Genomic DNA, 27,709 nt, shown 5'->3' with positions numbered 1-27,709 from the left:
AGGCTCCAAGCCATCAGCCCAGAGCCCGACGCGGGGCTCGAACTCACTGACCGCGAGATCGTGACCTGGCTGAAGTCGGACGCCTAACCGACTGCGCCACCCAGGCGCCCTTGTTGATTCCTTTAAAAAGTTAACTTCTAAATCTATACATTCCTGATATAGTCCCATAATTCTTACAACAGATAACTGTACTAAAACTGACTTAAGTACTAGATAATATATTCTATTCATCATTCAAGTGAAAATTGATCATATAAATTATTAAAACTTACTTACTTGTGTATGGATAGATGAAACAGCAACAACTTCCACATTAAAAACACCTTTGTGATTATCTACCCATTTCATGCCAGGTAGAGGAACCTGTAAGATATTAAATTTAATGATCACAGATACTTAAGTTGATAAGATATTCTGAAAACAAAAATTGTAACACCTCAATGAGAAAAAAAATACCATGGAAATCTATTTATATGCACTGTAAATAAATGTAAAACTTACATTTTGTTCTTATTACAAAATTATGTTTTCTACAAGAGAATTAAGACTCAAGGAGCAAAAAAGCAGAAAACATGCACTCAAAATGCTATCTTCCCAAAGATATATCCTTTTATATCATTCTAAATCTTCCTCTGTGCATATATTTATATACACCCTACCTTTGCATAAATATGTACAATATATAATGCATAATATAGAATATAAAACATTATTTTAAACCTATTTTTCAAATATCACATTGTGAATCGCTTTTCATGTCAATAAATTCATATCTACAATATCTTAATGGTTTGTAATATTCTGGTTTTTTCTTACGAAAACTACTATTTTGTTTTAATGGAGCTGTAAAATATTTACAGCAACAGAATTCTGTTGTAAGGAATAGAAAACTTTTCTTTTGATGTAAATTGCTAGGAATGTTAATTTAAATTAGATCATAAAAAGTATTTTTAAAAAGACAGTCAGTACATTACTTCTCTCTATTCCTCCTGCTAAGTACGGCTAAAAACCCTGAACATGATACACAAAACGCTGAAAGGTGGAGATAATGCAAATGGCTAGTGACCTCAGGATGTGAGGAAACAGAAAGTAGTGTTTCCTTGGTTTTTTTTTTTTTTTAATTTTTTTTTCAACGTTTTTTATTTATTTTTGGGACAGAGAGAGACAGAGCATGAACGGGGGAGGGGCAGAGAGAGAGGGAGACACAGAATCGGAAACAGGCTCCAGGCTCCGAGCCATCAGCCCAGAGCCTGACGCGGGGCTCGAACTCACGGACCGCGAGATCGTGACCTGGCTGAAGTCGGACGCTTAACCGACTGCGCCACCCAGGCGCCCCTTCCTTGGTTTTATTATTGCTTCACAGATCCTGGACTAGCCCCTAGAGAAGATGGCAACCCGGAAATGCCGAAAGAAGCAGAGAAAAACAAGCTTCAAGAAGAGCCTGCTCTCTCTAATCAAAGCCAATAATTGCCCTACTCTGGCCAAACACATGGAAACAAGTTGCAGCCCCACTGCCCCCAACCCCACCCTCAGCCGCCACAGGCTGAGTAGAGAGCCCAGGTGTCCGTCCACCCTCGGCTGACTGTAATGAGGTGCCCAGATTCCCTTAACACATTGGGTGGTATTAGAAAAGACGGAGATGGAAAGCCCGGTCTCAGTCCGGTGGTAACAAGTACCACCTCCAAATGGGTGTCAGTGGAATCCAAGCAATGAAGGAGCAGTACCAAGGTGCCCTTCCTCTTCGCATAGAGAGGTATCTGCGCAGGTCTAGTGGGGAACCTGAAATCCTACCTCTATCCAATAAGCATCCTCAACCCACTGCAAAGTGAGGAATGTGGACTTTTACCTGTGGCATGAATGTGGCAATAGCGCCTCCCCCTACTGCTAAAACAGAAGGCTTAAATAAGATCTGAGATCACAATAATACCCAAGATGTCCAGGTTAGAATAAAAAATCTTGCATCATACCAAGAACCAGAAAAATCTCAAATGAGAAAAGGCAATCAACAAACACTAAGATGACACAGGTTGGACAGATTTGACAAGGATGTTAAAGCAGTCATCATTAGAAAATAAAAAGCTGTAACAAGGAATTACAAATATCTTTGAAATAAATGACCAAAAACAGAAAGTCTTAGGGGAAAAAATGTTTTAGAGATTCTTTCCCATGGTTGCATTTTCTTTTTTTTACCATATGTAGAAACGAAAACCAATTAAAATCAGTCCTCTTACAAAATTCAACATTATGTAGGTAAGAAATGCAATGTCTCTACTGAGGTAAGTAACACAGGTTTTGAAACTTTTGTAAAAGAAAGATGGTAAGGTAAATTGGAACTGCTCAAAGCAAAAAATTAGTACTAGCTCTTTCAACCCAAAACATTTGCTTTCAGCTTAAAAACACAGAATACATAAATAAAATGTGAACACATACTGCTTTAAAAATAGTGGTTCTTAAAGTCTGATCTGAGCATGAACAGCATGAATATTACCTGGGCACTTGTCAGAAATGTAAATAATCAAGCCCCAACCCAGACCTCCTGCATCAGAAACTCTGTGGGGTAAGGTTTAACAGTTGGTGTTACAACAAACTCTCCAGGTGATTTTGATGCATGTGAAGTAAGAACTGCTGTCTTAAAACTCTTACAAGCAGTGCAGCAAATAGGAATCCCATAATAGTAGCAAACACTGCTTTAACACTTTTGATGTGGCACCATTCTAAATGTTCTACAGACTATCATCAACATAGCCCTTTATTATAAGCATTAATTATTCTCAACTTACAGATGAGAAAATTCAGGCACAGAGAATATTTAGTCAGCTCAGTCTGCCATAACAAAAGATCATACATTGGTGTGGCTAAAACAACAGTTATTTTCTCACAATCTGGAGACTAGAAGCCCAAAATCAAGGTGCAACATGGTCAGTTTCTGGTGAAAACCCTTCCAAGCTTCCAGACGACCACCTTCTCACTGTGTCCTCACATAGCCAAAAGAAAGAGTATTCTGATGTCTCTTCTTTTTAAGGCACTAATCATGAGGCCCACCCTCATGACCTCATCTAAAACTCATCTGAACCTAATTGCCTCCCATCGGTCTCATCTACAAAACCTATCACATTGGGGTTGTATATGAATTTGGGGGTTACATATGAATTTGGGGTTTGCAGTGGGAAGATGAGGTGGGGATTGGGGAGACATAATTCAGTCCATAACAGAGAAATTAAGAAACTTATCTGAGGTTACACAACTAATAAATGGTGAGGCCACAGTGAAATCCTGAAAATAACTATATACTACCTTTCAAAAGTATATGAAATTTAAAACAACAATAAAAACTTCCACAATCCCTTACCCCTTTGAAAGTTAACCTTGGTAAACTTGATATGTATTTTCCAAATTATTTCCCGCAAAATTACTGATGTGTATCTGATATCTGAGTTTGGTTGTCATTATACTGTTTGTTTTTACATTTGTATTATAAACATCCTATTGGGATATTGAAATCCATATTGCTCTTCTTAACTACTGCACCATTGTATGGATGTACAAAAATTTAATTAAATATTAAACTCTTGGGGCACCTGGGTGGCTCAGTCGGTTGAACATCTGACTCTTGATTTCAGCTCAGATTATGATCTCACATTCATGGGATCAAGCCCTAAGTCAGGTTCTGCACTGGTTGTGGGCCTGCTTAAGATTCTCTCTCTTCCTCTCCTTCTGCCCCCCACTCTCAAAAAAGATACTAAACTCTTCGGTGATCCATGTAACTTTCCTTTTTGCTGATACCAATAGTCCTATGATTTTTTTCCTTCTTTTCAGAAAGAAACATATTTATTAAAAATATTACACAGTCATACACTGTCTACCTCCATGTTAATAGTTAAATACATCTCTGCTGACATGTCATGTCCTGACAATGCCTGATACAACCTGGTGTGCTCTTTGTAAAAATGAGGACACAGATGTATCAAGTGCATTCAACTAATGTAGTTAAAACTAATGAGTTACTCAGGATGTCACAGATTTAGTCAATCTCTAACCTAGGTTAGAGATACCCAGGGAACTCGGGCAAATGAGATATTAAAAATACTTTTTTAAAAGTTTGCTAGGTGGGGGCGTCTGGGTGGCTCAGTCGGTTAAGCGTCCGGCTTTGGCTCAGGTTGTGGTCTCGTGGTTTGTGGGTTCAAGCCCCGCGTCGGGCTCTGTGCTGACAGCTCAGAGCCTGGAGCCTGCTTTGGATTCTGTGTCTCCCTCTCTCTCTGCCCCTCCCCCGCTCATGCTCTGTCTCTCTGTCTCTCAAAAATAAATAAACATTAAAAAAAAAATTTTTTTTTTAAAAGTAAAAAAATAAAAGTTTGCTAGGTTATATCCTTTACTGCATGTTGGTGGTGGTTCACTGCAAAATGGCATTCAGGGCTTTGGAATGGGAGTGACTATGGCTGGATCTGGCAAATAGGTTTGTATTTCACAGCCCAGAGCCCTCTCTCTCCACATGCCAGTGAAATGCCTGTCCTACCCCTGTGGGGGAGTGGGAGGAGGAAGATTCAAAGAAATGGCCAATGTTTCTGTGAGGGAAAGAACACAGCAGATATTCATCACTGCCAAATGACTAATCACTTCGGGAAACTTTGGTCTCAACAAAATTTCCATTTTTTAGTTTTTGCTAGTAACAATCCTGCAACTTTTTTATACTGAATTCAAACAACACATATTTACTGAAGTCTCTACACAGTTTTCTGGGTACTAGAGTTCCATTGTAAACATGTCTGCTCTCAGGGAGCTTACCCACCATTTCTTATAGAGAAAAATAAGGAAATAAATAAGATAATTTCAGATAGTGGTAAGTATTAAGTAAACAAAATTGTATTAAAAATGATGGAGCATATCAACAATGTGGTGGAGGAAAGGGCTGGAAATTCATGGAGTCAGACCTCTCTGAGGAAGTGCTATTTTATATAAAATTCAGATAATGAAGAGAATCTAGCCATGTGAAATTCAGGAAGACGAAAGAGAAAATTCAAAGGCCTAGAAGCAGGAAAATATTTGGAAGAAGGTATGAGTACAGAAGAAGGGGCTCAGTGATGGTAGAAGGTGATGTTAAAGAGACAGAAAAGCTCAGATCATTCAGAGATTTGGAGGTCATGGAATACAAATCTAGATTATATTCTAAGTACAGTGAAATGCCAGCAAAATATATAAACATCATATATGATCATAAAGAAACACTAAAGCTTGGCAATATCATGCTGAATGAAAAAAGCAAGTTCCAGAGGATTCTATACAGCATAGTAACCTTTTCATTAAATTCAAAATATAAGCAAAGTAAAATGTATTCTCTAAATACACATATACCTCAGTTATAAAGTAGGTTTAAGGGGTGCCCGGGCAGCTCAGTCAGTTAAGTGTCTGATTCTTGATTTCAGGTCAGGTCATGATCTCACTCATGGCCTTGGGACTGAGCCCTGTGTTAGGCTCTGCACGGAGTATGGAGCCTGCCTGAGACTGACTCACTCTCTCTCTCTCTCTCTCTCTCTCTCACTACCTCTCTCTCTGCCCCTCCAGTGCTCACATGCACTCTCTCTCAAATAAGTAAACATTTTTTTAAAAGTAGTTTTAAGGGGTGCCTGGGTGATTCAGTCAGTTAAGCGTCTGACTCTTGATTTCGGCTCAGGTCATGATCTCACGGTTTGGGAGTTCAAGCCCGCACTGGGCTCTAAACTGGGCAAGGAGCCTGCTTCAGATTCTCTCTCTTCCTCTCCCTCTGCCCGTCCTCCACTTGTGTACTTGCGCTCTCTCATTCTCTCTCTCTCAAAAAAAAGTTGTTTTTAAGAGGCCAGTTTTCAGGGGTGCCTGGGTGGCACAGTCAGTTAAGTGTGTTCAGCTCTTGAGCTTGGCTCAGGTCATGATCTCACAGTTTGTAATTTCAAGCCCCGCACAGGACTCTGCACTGATGGTGCAGGGGCCTGCTTGGGATTCGGTCCCTCCCTCTCTCTGCCCCTCCCCAGCATGTGCTCTCTTTCTCTCTCAAAACAAATAAATAAACTTAAAAAAAAAGAAAAAGAGGCTAGTTTTCAAAACAACATGAATGCACTTTAAAAAAAATGGTTAAAATGGTAACTTTTTATGTATATTTTACCACAGTTTTTTTTAAAGACTAGTATGTTTATAATTACAGGTTATTCTTATGTGGAATAGGGGACAAGTACATAAATGATGTGAATTATTATCATTGTTCTAGCTCTGGATTAGGTAGTAGATTCATGAGTGTTTATTATTTTATTAAATAAAAAACCAATAAATTGAAAAGCCTAACTACACATATATGTGTAAACACTGCTGAGTTTTAAAACATCCCTAATGTTGATCTTTGCATACCTACACAAATATATTTGTAAGTTAAATACTCAGACATATAATTCATGAGATTTTTAAAGGGTATGTATATTGTTTCATTGTGACATATTTCAGGCAAAAATAATCAAACAAACCTTTTTTTCTTTTTTTCTTTTTTTTTGAGAGAGAGAGAGAGAGAGGGAGAGAGGGAAGGGCACAGGGAGAGGGAGAAAGAGAGTCTCAAACAGGCTCCAGGGCCAGCATGGAGCCCCATGAGGGGCTTGATTTCAAGACCATGAGATCATGACTTAAGCTGAAATCAAGAGTCGGATGCTCAACTGACTAAGCCACCCAGGTTCCCCTCAACCAAGTCTTAAAAGTCCAGGTGATTATAATGAGTGCCCCAGGATAAGTACGACAGTCCCATGGACAGAAAAATCTGGTGACAGATTGCCATGCGTGCCCATGCATCAATCGATGAATTTTATAAGCATGAATTTGTTATCTAGACCTCAATAAACACTGATCCTGAAACCTGATGACACCAAACTGAGGTAAATTCTCCAAAATACCATAAACAAACACTGTTGAAACACATTCATTGATTAGGCTTTTCTCTCAACATGATTCCTACAGTATTCAACAAAAATGAGTACAATTTTGGACATTTTATGTTTGAGATATCCTGGCAAAGGTATCAATAAGCGTTTTAACTTACTAGACAAATAAAAATGGATGAGCAGAGATGCAGATTTAGGATTCATCAACTAACAGCAGGAGTCAAGAGCATCGTGATTTTTGTGCAAGTTGTATACTACATCACTCTATGAGTACTGATGTTCACATAAAAGGCAGTCAGTGGTCCTGACAGAGAAGAACGCTTACAGATTCAGAGTCAAAAAAAACATGAAAATTCAAAGGGGAAAACAGGTTAAAACCCAAATGATATGAAACAAAGCCACACAAAGATTTACCTTCCTTTTTACCCAATTTTAAAAAGAAAATGATCCCCTTATGATTGAAAATGATCGAGACAAGTATCATAAAGTAATAGTGTGCTGGTTACAGAAATTTGTTTATTACTATGTAAACTTAGATGGCAAGCTTCACATTCTAAGGCCCAAAAACCAGTTGAAGTTAATACATATTGGGAAGGTCTCTGACCTTCTGAATCAAAGAGAGCTCCACCATAACCAGGAAAGTAGATACAAAATTGCATGAAGCAATTATCTGTAAAAGCTGAATGTTTGTTTATTTTAATTATTTTTTATTTTTATTTTATTTTTAAATTTACATCCAAGTTAGTTAGCTATACTCCAGCAATGACTTCAGAACTAGATTCCTTAATGACCCTTACCCATTTAGCCCATCCCCCTCTCCAGTAACCCTCTGTTCGCCATGTTTAAGAGTCTCTTATGTTTCGTCCCCTCCCTGTTTTGATATTATTTTTGCTTCCCTTCCCTTGTGTTCAAAGTCCTCTGTGTCTTAAAGTCCTCATATGAGTGAAGTCATATGATATTTGTCTTTCTCTAATTTCGCCTCGCATAATACCCTCTAGTTCCATCCATGTAGTTTCAAATGGCAAGATTGTAAAACCTGAATGTTTGAATAATGATCTCTCACTTGGTTTAAATTCAGCACTAAAACTAACAATATATACTGTTCTTTTTTTTTTTTTTAATTTTTTTAATGTTTATTTATTTTTGAGACAGAGAGAGACAGAGCATGAACAGGGGAAGGGCAGAGAGAGAGGGAGACATAGAATCTGAAACGGGCTCCAGGCTCTGAGCTGTCAGCACAGAGCCCGACACGGGGCTCGAACCCACGGACCGTGAGATCATGACCTGAGCCGAAGTCGGACGCTTAACTGACTGAGCCACCCAGGCACCCCTATACTGTTTTTTAAATATAATAAGAAAGCTAAGAATATATACTGTTTTTGTTTTTATAATTGTTTTTAAGATTATTTATTTTGAGAGAGACAGAGACACTGTGAGCAGGGAAGGGGCAGCGAAAGAGGGAGAATCTGAAGCAGGCTCCATGCTGTCAGCTCAGAGCCCACACGGGGCTCAAACACATGAAACCATGAGATCATGACCTAAGCCGAAATCTAGAGTTGGACGCTTAACCGACTGAGCCACCCAGGTGCCCCTATACTGTTCTTTTAATGCTGTAATTAAAAAATACAAAAGTTTAGGGGCGCCTGGGTGGCGCAGTCGGTTAAGCGTCCGACTTCAGCCAGGTCACGATCTCGCGGTCCGTGAGTTCGAGCCCCGCGTCAGGCTCTGGGCCGATGGCTCGGAGCCTGGAGCCTGTTTCCGATTCTGTGTCTCCCTCTCTCTCTGCCCCTCCCCCGTTCATGCTCTGTCTCTCTCTGTCCCAAAAATAAAATAAAAAAACGTTGAAAAAAAATTAAAAAAAAAAAAAAAAATACAAAAGTTTTGATCACTTAATCACATATCAATCAGCTATACGTCTATCGTTAAATCCAAACCATGACCATATTCTTTATGTTATATATGAGCGTATATACACAGCACAGTAGCTAGAAGAAAATCATCAATCTCCCTTTAGAAAGTTGACCTCGTATTTGCAAATCAATTAAGTAAGAATAAGTACATAATTTCCATAAAATCAATTTTCTTTTAAAATATTTCCTTTTGAAATATATAATGCTACCCCTGGCAGAAGACTACCTTATTTTACTGAGGAGATGTGTTCCTGGAAAATCAAATGAAAGATTTGGCAGGGGATGAAAGGCAAGGAGGAAGGAAGGAGTCATATTTCTTTCCTACTGTCTTTATCCATTCATTTAAAAAATACTTATTGACTGGGGAGCTTGGGTGGCTCAGTCAGTTAAGCAACTGACTTTGGCTCAGGTCATGATCTCACAGTCTGTGAGTTTGAGCCCTGAGTTGGGCTCTGTGCTGACAGCTCAGAGTCTGGAGGCTGCTTCAGATTCTGTGTCTCCCTCTGTCTCTGCCCCTCCCTGCTCATGCTCTGCCTGCCTCTCTGCCTCTCTCTCTCTCTCTCTCTCTCTCTCTCTCTCTCTCTCTCTCTCTCAAAAATGAATGAACATTAAAAAATAAAATACTTATTGACTGCCCATCATGAGCCAAGCACTATTCTAAGTACTTGAAGATACAGCAATACACAAGAAAGACAAAGTCCCTAATTTCCTGGAATTTATACTCTGTAGACAATAAATAAAGATATAAGAAGTATAAAGTCAATGATAAATATTATGAAGTCATATCAAAGTAAAGGGATAAAAAAGTGCTGGATGCTGCAATTTGAAACAAAGTTATCAGAGACGCCTTCTCTGAAGAGGTGGGATTTGAGTGGATGTCTGGATGAAATGAAGAAGCTGGTCTGGAGATGGGGCACCACCACCAGCACAGGGAAGTGCACCACCAGCACAGGGAAGTGCAAAGGGCCAGAAATGGGAATGTGCTCTTCATATAGAAAGAACAGTCAAGGCACTGTGCTCTCTGGCGCAGAGTCAGTGACAAAGAATAGTAAGAAAGGAGATCGGAGCAGTAGCCTTCTGTTGTGTGTGTGTGTGTGTGTTTTAAACAAAACAATACAAATGTATTTGTGAATACTTGTATTTATTTTTTTTAATGTTTTTATTTATTTTTGACAGAGACAGAGACAGAGCATGAGTTGGGGAGGGGCAGAGAGAGAGGGAGACACAGAATCTGAAACAGGCTCCAGGTTCTGAGCTGTCAGCACAGAGTCCAATGCGGGGCTCAAACTCACGAACTATAAGATCATGACCTGAGCTGAAGTCGGATGCTTAAGTGACTAAGCCACCCAGGCGCCCCTATGAATACTTTTTGAGTTCTATTCTGAAAATAAATGCTACCAGGAGAACTTTCCCAAGATATATTTCAGACTAATCTATACAAACAGTTACATTCAAGGCACTCATATTAATAATCATCATGTAACAGTTCTCCCAAAAAGCACTTTGGTTTTTGAGTAGTAGCTACTGATTCTTGATTGAGATTTTTCCAATGTTTTTGTTTAAGTCACATATGTCATCATCACAGTTGCTAATGGTTCTTGTATTACAAGTTTGTAGCTACTTTATCTTCACATACATGATTTTTAAAAATTTTTTTCACATACACGATTAATTACAAAAAGATTCTAAAAAATTAATTGGTTTGTTCTTTTTCCTCCAGACTTTCAGTGAAATGTTCTTACTTATTTAAAGCTTATGTTACGTTATGAAAATTCTCCAAATTTGCCTTTTCTTTAATATTTCACATATTATTTTGGTTTTAAAATCAATATACTTATTTTAAAAGCTTCTAAGTATTCTATAGAGTAATTTTAACTATAGTACAAGATAATATTATTACTTCATTATCTACATACTTCTAGATAGAACAGCAAAGTCTTGTTTGAGAAAAACACTTCTGCAAAAAACTCATTCACTCCATCTGGAGAGTTTCACCATAAGAGATACTGACCTCAGGAGATAGTACAGAATAAGCTTGTGGTGGTTTTTCCAGTGAAACTGGTAGGCAAAACTGCCCAGTCTTTAATCGTCCATTCTGAAGCATTGGTATCCACTTTTAATTAAAAAGGAAACAATATTAAGTTAAATACATTTGTTACAAAAGTAAGTACTTGGAAAATCTGTTTTAAGAATTTGGAATGAGCCAAATTTGTCTCACACCACCAAACACCAAGGGGATTTAATTAAGTAATAATAGGTTTCATGATTCCTCTAAAGAAAAGCTTCCCTGACAATATTTTTATTAAGGAGCATTCCCAAAACATTATTACTAACTATGCAATATTTAAGCCAAAAGAGGTCCTTACTATCCAAGAAAAAGCTGGAGTAGAAAAAGGCCGCAAAGTCAATCCATTACACATGGCGGTAATAGTGTCAATGTATACAGGGAAAGGTTTGGTTGAATATGAATGCTGACAACAAAACTAAAAAGCATGAATTTATTTGGTTACATTTAGCAAAATCCATTTCATAGACAAAAAAAATGAGTCAATTAATTTTTCTCTTTTGGGTAGCAGCATGATTTTTCTGACAAAGTTGTGATAGCACATCATGATATCCTTCACCTCAGGTTTACGTTTGCAATTCAATCATAATGATTTTCAAATAATACTCAAGAGTTTTAATTGCTTTTAATTAAAGCCAAGAGCTTTAATAGCTAAGGGTCTCTTTTAATCATTTTACACTGAAACCATTCTCTTCTAAAGAACCCTTAAAATTAATATATTTATACTGTACTGTTTGATAAACACATAATAATCAGGACCAACACCTAAGTGTTTACACATGTTAATTAATTGCATTAATGAGTATTTTCTTATTACGATGACTCTTCCTAACCAATATGGGGAATCAAATAGGGAATACTCAACAATAATGAACACCAATTACATCTCAAGTATTCAAACTACTTTTAAGACTGAAAAGCTAAATATTAAACAAAGATATACTTACTGTATATCCAACAGGAGTTTCAAGAGGAGTATTTTGTTTTTGCTGACAACTAACATGATAAAAAGTAAAAAGCAAATGATGATGGTCAGTTAAAGTAGCAGGGAGTTTAACCTTGATTTCTTCATGAAAATCAGGAGACCTTCATACAAAAAAAAAAACACAAAAAAACAGATCAATAGTCAGTAATTTGTTCAAAATAAATAATTACTGCATTTGTATATTTGAGTAATTTTTAAATTAATTTCACGATTCATGCTCAATTCTTCTTCCAGTACAAAATATTTTTCTCTATTCCCAAACTGTATGTAACTAACTCCTACTTCCAGTTGAGGGAGTTGTCTCTGTTTCTGAAATTTCTTGTCTCATTTTTATTAATGGGCTGAGTGATCCTATGATTTGAAAATTCATTAATAATCACCACCTTGATGCCGAGATCTTCATTAGATGGGAAACTGTATAAATGAGGAGACTAGGGCAAGGCCTTCTATATTCTGATACATTACATAGAAAAGTAACAGGAGTTTTTGTAAGTATGTATTTTAAAACCATACCATAAAAAAACATTTTTCTATTATAGGAGTGACTTCATATTAAAGATTAATTTGTATTATCTTTTTGCAAAAAAGAAAAAAAACAAGTAGCTCTAGACAGCTTAGTATCAAGTTGGGCTCTCTATGGAATATCTTATATCTATTATTCCATTGCTAAAGAAACAGGTGTTAACAAAACATAGACTAATGTATTAACTGCTCAGAAAAAAGGAAAAAAAAAAAAAGAAAAAATCAGAGAACATCTATAAATTGCATTTGTCTCACAGTTTAGAAGTGCTCCCAGCCACTACACAAATACAACGAATATCATATTTGACTTAACCAATGGCATTTTCATCTCAATATCCATTGAGAGTGGTCCCTAGGAGCATTTTTATAAAAAAGCATTGCTGCTATTTATGATTTATGATTTAAAAGGGACAGAATCTTAGCATCCCAACCTTCCATATTCAGCTAGTATCTCTCAGTTACATTCAAAGAAAATATATCCAAACCATATGGCTCCAACTAATTAAAAGTGAAAGCTTTCCCACCAATTAGGGTCCCCCCCCCCCATGCTAATAAGTCTAATATCTTTCCATTTCAAATAAGTCTCAAGAACACTAAAAGTGTAGATCTGATCACAGAAATATTAGGTTAATGAAAATTTTAATACCCCCAAGAAAGATAAGTAATGGTAGCCATCTGAGAATTTGATGATTTTGGTGAATAAAAGATGCTATGTATCTTATTATTGACCTCGCTAATCACCACTAAATCATGAGAAAGTTGAATTTCCTCATAGTGTTAGAGAGTATTGTCATTTTAATTCCACGAATACTGAGAGCAACAAAAATAAAGATCTAGCTATAAACTGAGATACTTTAAGAAATTACTACCTTCTTCATCAATATCATTCCTAGTACTGAGTATTCATTTCTTTTCTGAAATCATACTATGTGAAGGCTTTTATGGAAAATTAAGCATCTGTGAGTTATTCATCAACAAGTACGTTTTAACTGTTCACCTTTATGTTAAGTATTGTATTATTTCTGTGGTGGTTTTAAAGATATGAAAAAATAATTACCCTCAAAAATATATAATTTAGTAGAAATATAAATAAGACACACATATATCAATAGCAATGCTATAAAGCAGGGGTTGGCAAATTATGGCTACAGGTCAAATCCAGTCCACTGAATGGTTTTGTATAGCCCTACAGACTAAGAATGATTTTTATATTTTTAAGTAGTTAAAAAAATCAAAAGAATAACATTTCACTTGAAATATTACATGAAATTCAAATTTCAGCATCCATAAATAAAATGTTACTGGAAGACAGCCATGCCCATTCATTTGCAACTTCACTTATTGTCTATGGCTCTTTTTGCACTACAACAGCGGGGTTCAGTAATTGCAACAGAGACCGTATGGCCCACAAGGCCTAAAACAAAACTACTGGGCCCTTCGCAGAAAATGTTTGTCAACCCCTGGTATACAGCATATAGCATATAAGATTAAGTGCTTCAAGAACAGAGCTGAACAGATTACTTCAAGTTTTGGATCAGGGAATTGTATTTAGGAAGAGATATATGATGTGGGCCTTAAAGAACAAATAGGAGTTGAATTAATAGAGGGAATCAGTATTATAATAGAAAAAGGGATCCAAGAAAAGCCCAGAAAGAGGATACTTTAGCAATAAGGCAAAAAGAAAATCATCAAGATGTAAAAGATGATTGGATATTAGAGAAAAGAAGAAGGAAAGCAAGGATGTTTTAAATTTTGAGTCAAAAGAATTATGGTACCGTTAATAAAAATAATCAGATAGAGATAGCTTCCAGAAGAGAATCGGGGATAAATACATGGAAATTGAGAAGGCAGCCAAAAGAACATGCTTACTACGCTACTAAAAATATATGTCTGCACCTCCGAAAGAAGGTTATGACTAAAAATAAAAAGTTGCGAAACAATCCACATAAAGATAAAAGCAGTAACATTCTCATTGAATGTAACTCTGAGAAACACATATAAGGTTATTTATGGAGAGTATAGTGTAGAAAAAGAGGGTCAAGAGTGAAACTGTAGTGTTTTGTATGGAATATCTATTCTCAAAAAAAAAAAAAAGGAAGGAAGGAAGGAAGGAAGGAAGGAAGGAAGGAAGGAAAGAAAGAAAGAAAGAAAGAAAGAAAGAAAGAAAGAAAGAAAGAAAGAAAGAAAGAAAGAAAGAAAGATTAGAATAATTGCTAAAGAAAAAAAAACTGTCCAAAGAGATGGGAGGAAAGTGAGAGCGGGTCACAAAGGGTGAGAAACAATAAAGTTTTAAAAAGGGCAAGGAAAAACCATGCTACGCAACAACACTGAAGAGAAGTTTTTGTTTTGTTTTTTAAGTATAGGAGACTTAAGTTTCTTTTTGACAGTAACAGATGGAGCCAGGGAAGTGGGGACTGATGGTACAAGAGAAGGGTTAACTGATGGAGTCGCACTCTGGAAGAGGAAGAATGAGACTGGTAGAAAGCAGAGATGAAAGACTCACACTGAGCCAGGTACGGGCTCTGACTGCCCTTGAACCAGAAGGAAAGGCAGATCCATGCAGAGATAATCAGAGGTGAAGAGTAGACAAGTGGATGGTTCTCAAGTTGGATGGCCTCAAACCACTTAATAAAGTAGGAACGCTAAGAGTAAGGCAAAAAAAAATAAGTAGGAGCTAAAGAAAGAAGAAGAAAGGCTTAAAATATCTCCTGCCAAATGACAGAGGGTAAAAAAAGCGATGACAAGAAGATTATCAAAGAATGGTGGGGCCAAAAAGAAAATAAAGTAAAATGAATTACTGCAGTCCCATCATACAGATAAAATAACGTCAATTTGTGATAGTCCTGATCGGTACAATTTTGTGATTTTTCTCCAATAGCATTCAGTAATCAAAACAAAAACAAAAAAGAGAAGAGAAGAGAAGAGAAGAGAAGAGAAGAGAAGAGAAGAGAAGAGAAGAGAAGAGAAGAGAAGAGAAGAGAAGAGAAGGAAAAGACAAGACAAGACAAGACAAGACAAGACAAGACAAGAAAAGAAAAGAAAAGAAAAAAAAGAGAAAAGAAAAGAAAGCAGAGATTAAAAGTTATCCAAAGTTAAGAATTTCTCAAAGAAGTAAAATGGAAGGGCACTAAATCAAAGTATTATTAGATGTTGAGAATACCACCAATTTAACTAATGGTTATAAGCTTAGTAAAGAGTTAAGTAAAACTACAAAGTGTCAAGGGGAAAATAACAGGGAAAGTCCAAAGGACCAGAGGCTACAATGATAATCAATAACAATATAATAAAAATGAAAGGGTCAGAGAATTTGATATGAAAGACCTTTTGTATATAAAGTCTAAATTTGATGTCTATAGAGAATATGCATCTACAGGCAGAAAATTATAACTCTGATGTCAGCTGTCTTGAATTTGCACATTCAGTGCAGCAAAGCATTTGGTAAACACACTAACGTGAGTGCTTAAAATGCCACTGAGAAGGGAGTAACTTCGAAAGAAATATTTGAATTCAGTACCTGTTATGATATACTACGGCTGTATAGGCTTCCTTTGAAAATTCTGAACAGCTAGATTTACCAAAGATTACCTGTAACAAATAACAGCACGTTGAAACTTTGTTGTAATAAATGCTGGATGTTCATATCTATGTAAGAATTTGTCTGATTTAATAACTACTGGAGAACAATGGGCAAAATCAGCCCAATGAAGAACAATGTGCCTACTGACGTTCATTAATAAATTCAATTGCTTAGCCGTAAATTTCTTTTCAACTATAGAACCATCTGACATTCAAACATTCAAAAAATTTCTACCCATTATATTTCCTTTTTCTTAAAGAAGGTGAAGAATTCATTTTAAAATCTGGGTGTAGCATATCATTTGGAATTTATATAAGAAATATGGTCTTAGAATAGTAGCATGTATCTACTATAAAATTGGTGGCTTTTCCACTAAAACAGTAATCATTCTGTAAGCCAAATATAAATTTATAAATGATATTTTAAAATCCTATTTTAGGTGAAGCTATGAATCCTTTGCTTCCAGTACTCCTTACAAGCTACCCTATTAAGAAGGAGGAGCGCCATTCTTATGTTCTTATATATATGTCTTAAAAATAAAAAATCCACCACATTAAAACAAATACTACTTTTGGAGAAGGTTTAAAGGTAAAGTAATTCAGTCTTGTATATCTGCCTCTGGCGTTCTAATAGCAATACTACGGTTAATTAGGGCAGCTGATAAGATACATGGCTTATCATTCCTATGTGAGACAGATTTGCAACGCTACCTACCCATAAATTAGCCTCTTATGTCTGGCCAGCCATCTCTACACATGCAGAAATAAGTACATGGACATATCATCGCACTTACATCAATACAACTGGTAAAATAACTCAAATTTTACATCTTATACAGAAGGATTAATTGGAACCATCCGCAAATAAAAAGAACTTTTTAACAGATTATTTGTGTTTCTTTTTGTGACACAAAAGATCCTTTTATTCACACAGGTCCTTTCATTTTAAGGCTGTGTAAAAGTGTAATGACTATGACTCTCCTAGAGAAGTCTAATTTCACCAATTTCCAAGAATACGTTGCCATGTTTTTATAAAATGTTGTTCCAATGCCAGAATTTGAATTTTATGATTTTATCACACCAACATTATATGATCCAAAAATTCTCTTAGGATCCATTTGAGTAGTCCTTATTTTTTTACAGAATTAAGCAAAGACAATGTGTCTATGTTTCTATACTTGCAACCAGTCATAGGATAAAGATAAAAGCATTATATTTGCATATGACTAATAATACACAAGTGAAAGGAACACAGTATCCTCCCCATCCCCCACCCCGGCCACTGAGAAGATCCCATTTTTCACAAAGTAACTCATTTACTTTCATAACATGAATGACATAAAGTAGAAAGTGTTCCTTTTCTGACCTTGTGACATGTATATTTAACGATTCATCAACATGGACTGTGCATCAATTCTGTGACAGGCACTTTGGCAGGCATCAAGATATAGATATGAGTAAGACACGGTCCCTGCCCTCAAGGAGCTCACAATCTGGTAGACAAGATAAAGAAATAAACATATAATCTTAAAGTGATAAGGCCCATAAAAGAAATGAGAAGATGCTATGGGTAGCACCAAAAGAGGGAGTGGTCTAACTGTCATTGTGGCTGGATGCAGCTGAGACTCCACAGAGGCCATATATGTGCTAAGACAAGGAAGAGTTTGTTAGGCAATCAACAGAAACAGATTATCTTACGTATACTACATTTGTCATAAGCTCAATTCATATGGTAATTCACATATAACAAAGCATCTATTTTCACAATCCAGTACCTTTTCATCAACTGTGATAGTATATTCATTCTTTCAGCAGGAATAAAGAACTAGTAAAGAATATGAAATGCTAACTCCAAACCTCAGAAATAAATTCTACATTTATTAGCAAATACTTATTCACCATGTATTATATGCAAAGATCTGAAATAGCAGCCATAGAAGAACATAAAGATGCATAATTTGTGCTCGCTGCTGTCAAGATCTATACATGCTGATAAAACTGAGGCAATGGGAAAAGAGAAAATATACAGCTTTCCTAGTAAGTAGAAAATCAGAGGAATGCAATTTAATGACTGGCAGAGAAGGCTAAAATAAAACTGTTAACAATGCACCTATTCGTAAGCTCATTTTCATTCCATTAGTGTTCTCAGAGGTTGAACATCTATAGTGACAGGTGTGCCTCTATTCCATATGTTACTAACTTTAGTTGAGCTTAAAATCTACTTTCATGGAACTTGCATTGAGTAGTGTTCTACAAATCCTAAATGATAATTTGGGCAGTCAGGAATCTCTCCAGTCTGGCCTCAATCTACTATTTCTGACCTCTCTTACACTGCTCTGGCTCACTGGCAACTCGCCACTGTACCTCTGTGGAAGGACATTCTCCAACTTGAGTTGCTTTTCTTCCCCAGCTATCTAAGACCCAACGCCATCTACATTTTAACCATCTCTGGTTTTAGTTCAGATATACCTCCTCCAGGTGATACCTACCTATTACCTCAGCAAGACATTCTCTCCTACCTCTGTACACTTCTGCCTTTGAATCCCCTACAGCCGTCTTCTAATACTTAGCATATACCTTGGTTCTCAATATTAGCTGCAAAATGTAATCCCCTTAGGGAGATTTAAAAATACTGATATATGACTAGTTCCCACCCCCAGACACTATAATTTAATTGGAGTAAAATTCAGTCTGAGCACTGGTATTTTTAAAAGCTCCCTAGGTAAGTGTAATATGCACTATTACCAGAGTTTCTTAACAAAGATGGGAAGAATCATACATATTAGAATCACCTGGGGAGCATTTCAACCTATACCACAACCTCATATACTACCCATCACTTTCTACTTCCTTTGGCCTCTCATTCTCAAGGAGAAGAATCAGAATCACAGATGACAAGAGCAGAAAAAACATATCTGCACTTTGTTAGAGTTACCTAGGTGATTCTGTTCTGATCCTTTCTTGAAAGTCACTATTTTAGAATTTTATGTGTTTATCCCAAATCCTTTAGATTACAAGTCTTATTCATCTTTGTATCTCTGGGAGGGACTAGTATGTACTAAGTCCTCAATATTTAAGACTTCAATACGGAAGTGTTGAATCACTATATTGTCCACAGGAAACTAATATGAACTAATATGACACTATATATTAACTAACTAGAATTTAAATAAAAACGGGAAAAAAAAGACTTCAAGGAAACTCATACTATCTGTTACAGGAAGTAATGCAGTTAGAAATTTGGTTTACAAGATCATTAATTTCCAGTTTAGAGCTGCCAATCAAGTAAAACAAAAACAAAAACAATGTCTATTTAAACCATACATGAACAAGAGGAAAAGTAAAGAACACTTCTTACCGGCATAGCATTGCTTGGATCCTCCCCATACATGAACTGTACTTTCACTGTTATATTTCTTGCAGAACCCTGACGATTGGCAAAGTTGAGACTCTGAGGGTATATGTAGAGAAGATTTCTGTAAAGGCAATAGTATGCACGATAGTAAATATATATCTAAAAACACTATGTATCACTGCAGGCCACAAAAGAAAGAGATGGAACAAATACTTCATTATTAATATATGCTAGCCACCATATATTTTCACATACAATGTTTCATTTAATTCTTACGGCAATCATTCAAATAGATAGCAATCAAATATACCCCAATTTTGCAGATGAATTGAGGCCCAGAAAACTTAAGTGAGGTTCACACACAACTAAGTAAGCAGCAAAGCTGAAATCAGAATATAGGTCAGACTTCAAAACACATGTTCTTTCCTCTGCAAGAGACTTCTGGGAAATGAATGAGTAAGGACCGAATCATTATTAAGAAGTTAATAATGTATTATGTTAGCTCCTGCAAGCAGATATAAAGAGGATAACATTTATAGGCAAGACTTCTGTATATATATGATCAAGGACATAAGAGATATAACATTCCACATTATTTGTTCAAAAACATGTATGGACAATATGCTAGGTGTAACAGTTGCTATGAAATAATCACATATTACTCTGTATTTATTTTACTTCATGTCCAGTCCCTGCTTCTGCCACACAGAAGATAAATAATTCAAGAAAAGACACCAAAAGAGAGGGCTAAACAAATAAAAAGAAATAGAACAAGATTTACTTTACCTGAAGACTAGTACTGAGATATGATGAACAAGACTTCAAGTATAATAAAGTCCTGCTAATCAACTGCTGGAGCAATGAAAACACGTCAAAATTTTCCGGAATGTGGTAGGGCAATATAGAAATTCTAAATGAACACAACCTTTGACCTAACAAACCTGCCTCTAGTCTAAGGACAGAATTACACACATGTATAAATGGATGTGTTGAAAAAATTCACTACAACATTTTTTGTAGTAGAGAATAATTACAAATAATTATAAAGAAATATAATATGCATCAGTACTGTTCTAGCTAATTATATTAATATATATTAATAAGAGGGAATCCGATGGAGTCTCCAAAATGACAATGTGCAGCAATATTTATTGATGTAGAAAGAGATACCCAGCATGTTGGATAAAGAAAAAATGCAGGTTCCATAGCAGGATGTATAGTGGCATATCCTACTTATGGAAAATTGTGAAGAAATAATAGCTGAAAATTCCCCTAACCTTGGGAAGGAAATAGACATCCAGATCCAGGAAGCCCAGAGAGTTCCAAAAAAAGATGAACCCCAAAAGACTCACACCAAGACACATTATAATTAAAATGTTAAAAGTTAAAAAGGAGAGAATCCTAAAAGTAGGAGAAGAAAAACAATTTGTTACACACAAGAGAACCCAAATAAGACTATCAGCATATTGTTCAGCAGAAACTTTGCAAGCCCAGAAACTTTGCAAGCCAGAAGGGAATGGCATGATATATTCAAAGTGCTGAAAGAAAACACCTCCATCCAAGGACACTCTAGCCAGTAAAGTTATCATTCAGAAGCAAAGTAGAGACAGTCTTCCAGACAAGAAAAAGCTAAAGGAGCTTATCACCACTAAACTGGCCTTCCAAGAAATAGTACAGAATCTCTTTAAGCTGAAAAGAAAAAGTGCTAATTATTAACAAGAAAACATGAAAGAATAAATCTCACTGGAAAGGTAAATATATAGTAAAGGTAGCAGATTAATCACTTATAAAGCTAGTATGAAGGTTAAAAGACAAAAGCAGTAAAAATAATTACAATACTTAAGGAATACACAAGATAAAAAGACATAAAATATGACATCAAAAATATAAAACATGGGAGAAGGGAGTAAAAATGAAGAACTTTAAAACTGGATCAAACTTAAGTTGTTATTGACTTAAAATACACTGTTCTAGATACAAGTTGTTATGTGCAAGCATGATGGTAACCACAAAGCAAAAACCTATTGTGAATACACAAAAGGTAAAGAAACCTAAGCATACCATTAAAGAAATTCATCAAACCACAAAGGAAGAAAGCAAGAAAGGGAGAGGGACAAACTACAAAACAACTGGAAAACAATAAAATGGCAATAAGTACATACTTATCAATACTTACTTTAAATGTAAATGGACTAAATTTTCCAGTCAAAAGACAGAGTGGCTGAATGGGTTAAAAACAAAAACAAGACACATCTACATGCTGCCTAAAGAGGCTCACTTCAGGTGTAAGGACACACACAAACTGAAAGTAAAAAAAGGGAAAAAGAGATTTCATGAAAATGAAACCAAAAGAAAGTTATATCAACAAAATGGACTCTGAAATAAAAACTATAATAAAAGACAAAGAAGGACATTACATTGACACAGGGGGGTCAGTCCAGCAAGAGGAAAGTTGGTGGGGTGAGGGGAAAGAAAGGAGGGAGGAGAGAATAGATAAAAAGATACTTCTGGTTAACAGTGAAGGCTCTAGTTTCTTTTTTATACTTTTCTATTTTGTTTGAACTGGTAAGAACACATGACTTTTATAATTAGAAAAAACAATTTCCATGGGGGGAGAGTAAGTGTATGTAACAAAAAGCCTACAATCTTAAAGTCACTAAAAACATGGAGAAGAGTCAGTTATTCTCTGAACAGTCAAAAGTATAAAAGACAAATGTGGAAATGTTACGATGATTTGTCAGTTTCTTAATCAAAAGAATTAAAGATCAAAGATGACTGACTATTACTAACCACTGAAGTCACCAAATAAAATCTGCACAGGAAATATTTATTGATTCTGCACACAACATCAGTACCAAGTTACATGCAAGGGAAATAAAGGAAAATTAAGAGGCCATTCCCTGGTCTTGAGGAACATATAATCTAATGAGACAGAAATGCCTATAAACAGACCACTTCACAATAATGTTGTGTTGTGAGAAAAGTTATGCAGAAGTTATGAGAGGAAGAGATACTTGGTTGACTGTGGGGAAGTCTTTCCATCTTCTACCTTCACAATATAGTTGTTGAAGAAATGGGATTATTTTTGTGTAAATTTTTCTTGAGGCTATAATTTGTTTGTATCCCTGTAGTGACATTTAACATATTCTTGTTTTCTATAAATTCAGAGTTGGATCAAGAGCCTTGGTTATATTTAGGCCTGAGGTTTTTTTTGGTAAGATCATTCCATAAATAGTACCGTGTCCTATCAGGAGGAAAATATCTCTTTTTGTGCAGTTAGATGGTGATCAATGCCTAAATCCATTAGCTCCATTAAGGGCTGCCAAAAGATAATACCCTCTCAGTCTTTATTTAATAGCTGGAATATCTCTATGAAGAGCAATTATCCTGATCTATTATTTGCTTAGCCAGTGAACCATTATGTATTATAGAGAGGAATAAATGCTGGACTCTTTTCCATTATTTTCCAGTTTTCAAAATAAGCAGTAGGTGCATTACAATCCTCTAAGAGAAATTAATTTTTTTTTTTTTTAGCATCACTTATAAACTCAGGGACCAAATATATGAATGGGTTTCAGTACACTGCAGGTATTATCTTTATTGATGTTCAAATTGTTTTATCTTTAACAAAGGAAAAAGCCAACTCAAACTGGCTCCTGCATCCTTGTGAGTCAGTCATAGTAGTCCTTGATGACTTCTTGCTATCTGTTATAGCAAGATGTTCCAAGGTCTTCTATCATTTCTCCTCAGACCCAGAATCAACCACTTCTCCAAGGAGCTTTGGTTCTCTGCATGAGAAATGTTTTTCCAAGCCACAGTCTGGGCATTCATTGTGAGTTAGTCATTGTTTCTAGGCCATTTAAGTAAAAAGGGTGAGGGGGAAATGCTTTTAATGTGAAATACATTCTGAGTTCATACTGATACTTCAAATTCCAATTTAAGACTATTTATTTAATTTTATTATAAGATTTTATTTAATCTTTTATCTTGTATCTACATATCATCTTCAAACACTGAGAATCATTTTGAAGGACATCAAGTATGAAAGAATTAGAATATCACTTAATTATTTATGCATATTATTCAAAAACTGGAGTCTTAAGGAACTCCAGTTTTCTATGGCTATCCAGAAGAGGATAAGCCTACCAAGACCGAGAAGGCACCTACAGAGAAGTAGGGAAAAAAACCATGAGAGTGCAATGACATGGAAGCCAAGGGAAAACAGCATAAGAAGAATTAAACAGTTAAGTGTCAACACTACTCAGGGGCCAAATGAGTTAAGAATCAAAAAAGGTCAACTAGACTAGCAACATGAAAGTCACTGATAAAATCAGGCTGGAAACAGATAAAAGTAGGTTCAAGAGCAAGTTGTTAAGAAAATGAAGTAAGTGAAACTCTGAAAAGTGTAGCTGTAAAAGAGAGAAAGATCATGCAATAGTTGAAGACAGAATATGAGCATTTTGTAAGCTTTTTAAGATTGGAAAGGTTTGAGAAAAAAAAAAGAGACTGAATCCACCAGGAAGAAAATGGGAAAACTGGAGAAAAGATAGGTGGGTGATTGCGAACGGGGGTGGAGATAAAAAAGGCCATGCGGGCACGGAGGGGGAGGGACCCCCTTCTGCGAAGAAACAAAGGGAAGAGAAAGAGCAGCTAGGGAAGTGTAGGACCATATCTGGACAGGAGAAAGACCTCGGACTGAGACTGAGAGGGATCCTATCTCCAACTGCTGAGCTTTCTTCCCACTGGGACCGGCTCCCAGTTCACGCACCTGGGGAGGAGGGAAGCCAGCCCTGGGTGTGGTGGTAAGTCAGGGGCACAGTCTGCAGTTGGAGAAAGTGGTTCCCTGCCTAGAGGGCTGCGCAACAGTACAAAGCCTGCTTGCGTCTGTCCCCCCCCCCCCCGTCCCCCCCCCCCCAGCTCAGTGGCTGGGCCGAGGGCGCAGTCTGCAGTAGGAGAAGGCAGCCCTCTCCCTGGAGTGCTGTAGGAAAAGACAAAGCCCTGCCTGCATCCACCACCCTGGGGGCTATGTGGTGAGGTTGGCGGAACAGTCTACGGTAGGACAAAGTTGCACCCTCCCTGGAGTGCTGTGGAAAAAGACAAAGCCTGCGTCGGCCACCCCAGGGGATCGGCGGCGAGGTCGACTGCACAGTCCGCAGAAGGCGGTCCTCCCTGAAGTGCAGAGGCACAGACAAAGCCAGCCAGGGCCACATATCCAGACGCGCTGAGAGGACCTTGCCCAGTGCCAGAGCGCCTGGAGCAGGACTTTGAATCCTAGACAAGCACGGTGTCAGGGGAGGGGGAGGAGACAGACGGACCACCCCGTCTGCGCCTGCAGCACAGTGAGGATGACTCAGAGTCCACCGGGTCCGCTCCGTGGAAAAGAGACTGCGGGGTCACCATTCCCCTACCACCAACCACCACCACCAAGGTGGGGCTTCAGGGATCACTCCCCGGGCCCATAGTGGAGGTGGGTCCAGACTACACCAAACCACGGCCCTTCGCACTGGGTAACTGCCTATGTACCGGAGCGGGGTAGACCCGGAGGACAGCTCCTCCAGACAAGTGCAGCAGCATTGCCTGGATGAACTCTAGGTCAATTCTGGAAATATAGATATATTCTCCCCCCAACTCCCATTTCTCCTCCTTATCTCTTCCCTCCCCTAGGCTGGTTACTCTGGTTATTGGTCTGTCTAAACAGACATATTTAATCCATTGTCTTGATACATATTCTACACCTCCTTCTTTACACTCCTTTCTCTCTCTCTGGAACAATTAAGCCATATAGTTTCTATGTCTGAGTAACTTTATCCTCCTTTCGTTTTTCCCGCCTCCGTCTTTATTTTCTGTTCTCTCTATGGATTGAGTCTTTTAGTCTCTCTGCCTAGTCAATGTTTATTTTTCTCCCTCCTCCCTGCCCCCACCCCGCTCCTGTCATTTCTCTCTTTGTATATGCTCTTCAAACAGCACCGCCTCCACCCTCTTCTTTACTTGTAATCGGTGTTTTGGGGTTTTTTGTTTTTACCCTTTAGTTTTCTGTTTTTGTTCATTTGTTTGTTTGTGTTATTTGTGTGTTTGCATGTTTTTGTCTCCTGTTTGTCTGTTTTCCTTTACAGGGCTACTCCAAGGAACAAATCAAAGCACACCTGGTGGAGGGTCCAAAATATCACTACGAGTAGGGTAATAAAATAACCAAAGTCACAACAACAGAGAACAAGTAACAATCTCTGAAAAAACACCACCTGAAGGGCCAGGCCCTGAACAGTGTATGACCCTCCTTTAACAGAGCAGTGCTCACAGGTGCAGAGCACACAACAAACTTTCAAAATGCATAAGGGACAGAAAACTAGCCAAAATGATGAAACGGAAGCATTCTCCTCAAAAGAAATTCCAGGAAGTAGCAACAGCTAACAAATTGATCAAAACCGATTTAAGCAATATAACTGAACAAGAATTTATAATGATAGTCATGAAATTAATTGCTGAGCTTGAAAAAAGCATAGAGAATAGGAGAGAATCTATTGCTACAGAGGTCAAGGGACTAAAAAATAGTCATGATGAATTTAAAAATGCTATAAATGAGGTGCAAAATAAAATGGAGGTGGACATAGCACGGATTGAAGAGGCAGAGGAGAGAATAGGTGAATTAGAAGATAAAATTATGGAAAAAGAGGAAGCTGAGAAAAAGATTTAAAAAAATCCAGGAGTACGAGGGGAGAATTAGAGAACTAAGTGATGCAATCAACTGGAACAATATCCGTATCACAGGAATTCCAGAAGAAGAGAAAGAGAAAGGGGCTGAAGGTGTACTTGAACAAATCATAGCTGAGAACTGCCCCGATCTGGAGAAGGAAACAGGCATTGAAATCCAACAGGCACAGAGAACTCCCTTCAGACATAACTTGAATTGATCTTCTGCATGACATGTCATAGTGAAACTGGCAAAATACAAGGATAAAGAGAAAATTCTGAAAGCAGCTAGGGATAAACATGCTCTAACATATAAAGGGAGACTGATAAGACTAGTGACGGATCTATCTACTGAAACTTGGCAGGCCAGAAAGGAATGGCAAGAAATCTTCAATGTGATGAACAGGAAAAATATGCAGCCAAGAACCCTTTATCCAGAAAGTCTGTCATTCAGAATAGAAGGAGACATAAAGGCTTTCCCAAACAAACAAAAACTGAAGGAATTAATCACCACTAAACCACCCCACAAGAGATCCTAAGGAGGATTCTTTGAGTGAAATGTTGCAAGGACCACAAAGTACCAGAGACATCAGTACAAGCATGAAACCTACAGATATCACAATGACTCTAAACCTGTATCTTCAATAATAACACTGAATGTAAATGGACTAAATGCTCCGATCAAAAGACACAGGGTATCGGAATGGATTAAAAAACAAGACCCATCTATTTGCCATCTACAAGAGACTCATTTTAGACCTGATGACACCTTCAGATTGAAAGTAAGGGGATGGAGAACTATCTATCATGCTACTGGAAGTCAAAAGAAAGCTGGAGTAGCCACACTTATATCAGACAAACTAGACTTTAAATTAAAGGCCGTAACAAGAGATGAAGAAGGGCATTATATAATAATTATTGGGTCTATCCATCAGGAAGAGCTAACAATTATAAATGTCTATGCACTGAATACAGGAGCCCCCAAATATATAAAACAATTAATCACACACATAAGCAACCTTATTGATAAGAAGGTGGTAATTACAGGGCACTTTAATACTCCACTTACAGCAATGGAAAGGTCATCTAGACAGAGAATCAATAAAGAAACAAGGGCCCTGAATGATACATTGGACCAGATGGACTTGACAGATATATTTAGAACTCTGCATCCCAAAGCAACAGAATATACTTTCTTCTTGAGTGCACATGGAACATTCTCCAAGATAGATCACATATTGGGTCACAAAACAGCCCTTAATAAGTATAAAAGAACTGAGATCATACCATGCACACTTTCAGATCACAATGCTATGAAACTTGAAATCAACCACAGGAAAAAGTCTGGAAAACCTCCAAAAGCATGGAGGTTAAAGAACATCCTACTGAAGAATGAATGGGTCAACCAGGCAATTAGAGAAGAAATTAAAAAATATATGGAAACAAATGAAAATGAAAATACAACAATCCAAATGTTTTGGGATGCAGTGAAGGCAGTCCTGAGAGAAAAATACATTGCAATCCAGGCCTATCTCAAGAAACAAGAAAAATCCCAAACACAAAATCTAATAGCACACCTAAAGGAACTAGAAGCAGAACAGCAAAGACACCCCAAACCCAGCAGAAGAAGAGAAATAATAAAGATCAGAGCAAAAATAACAATATAAAATCCAAAAAAACAGTAGACCAAAGCAATGAAACCAAGAGTTGGTTTTTCGA

The 27,709-nt window shown here is 37.1% G+C and overlaps 1 protein-coding gene across 12 annotated transcripts in view; it reads right to left on the bottom strand.

Moving 5' to 3' along the window:
* DOCK7 (dedicator of cytokinesis 7) overlaps positions 1 to 27,709 on the bottom strand; it is a 233,067-nt gene that overhangs the window by 95,510 nt on the left and 109,848 nt on the right. For all 12 annotated transcript variants that reach the window (XM_058717167.1, XM_058717161.1, XM_058717162.1 and 9 more), the window contains exons 15-19: positions 19,307 to 19,424; positions 15,887 to 15,957; positions 11,813 to 11,951; positions 10,812 to 10,913; positions 277 to 363 (exon numbers count right to left, since the gene is read on the bottom strand). In XM_058717167.1, coding sequence (XP_058573150.1) covers positions 277 to 363; positions 10,812 to 10,913; positions 11,813 to 11,951; positions 15,887 to 15,957; positions 19,307 to 19,424 — 517 coding nt within the window. The remainder of the gene's footprint in view (positions 1 to 276; positions 364 to 10,811; positions 10,914 to 11,812; positions 11,952 to 15,886; positions 15,958 to 19,306; positions 19,425 to 27,709) is intronic.

This window comes from Neofelis nebulosa, chromosome 2, assembly GCF_028018385.1.
Source record: "Neofelis nebulosa isolate mNeoNeb1 chromosome 2, mNeoNeb1.pri, whole genome shotgun sequence".
Classification (NCBI taxonomy): Eukaryota; Metazoa; Chordata; class Mammalia; order Carnivora; family Felidae; genus Neofelis; species Neofelis nebulosa.
The sequence above is the reverse complement of the archived record's forward strand: the minus strand, read 5'-3'. Positions and strand labels throughout refer to the sequence as shown.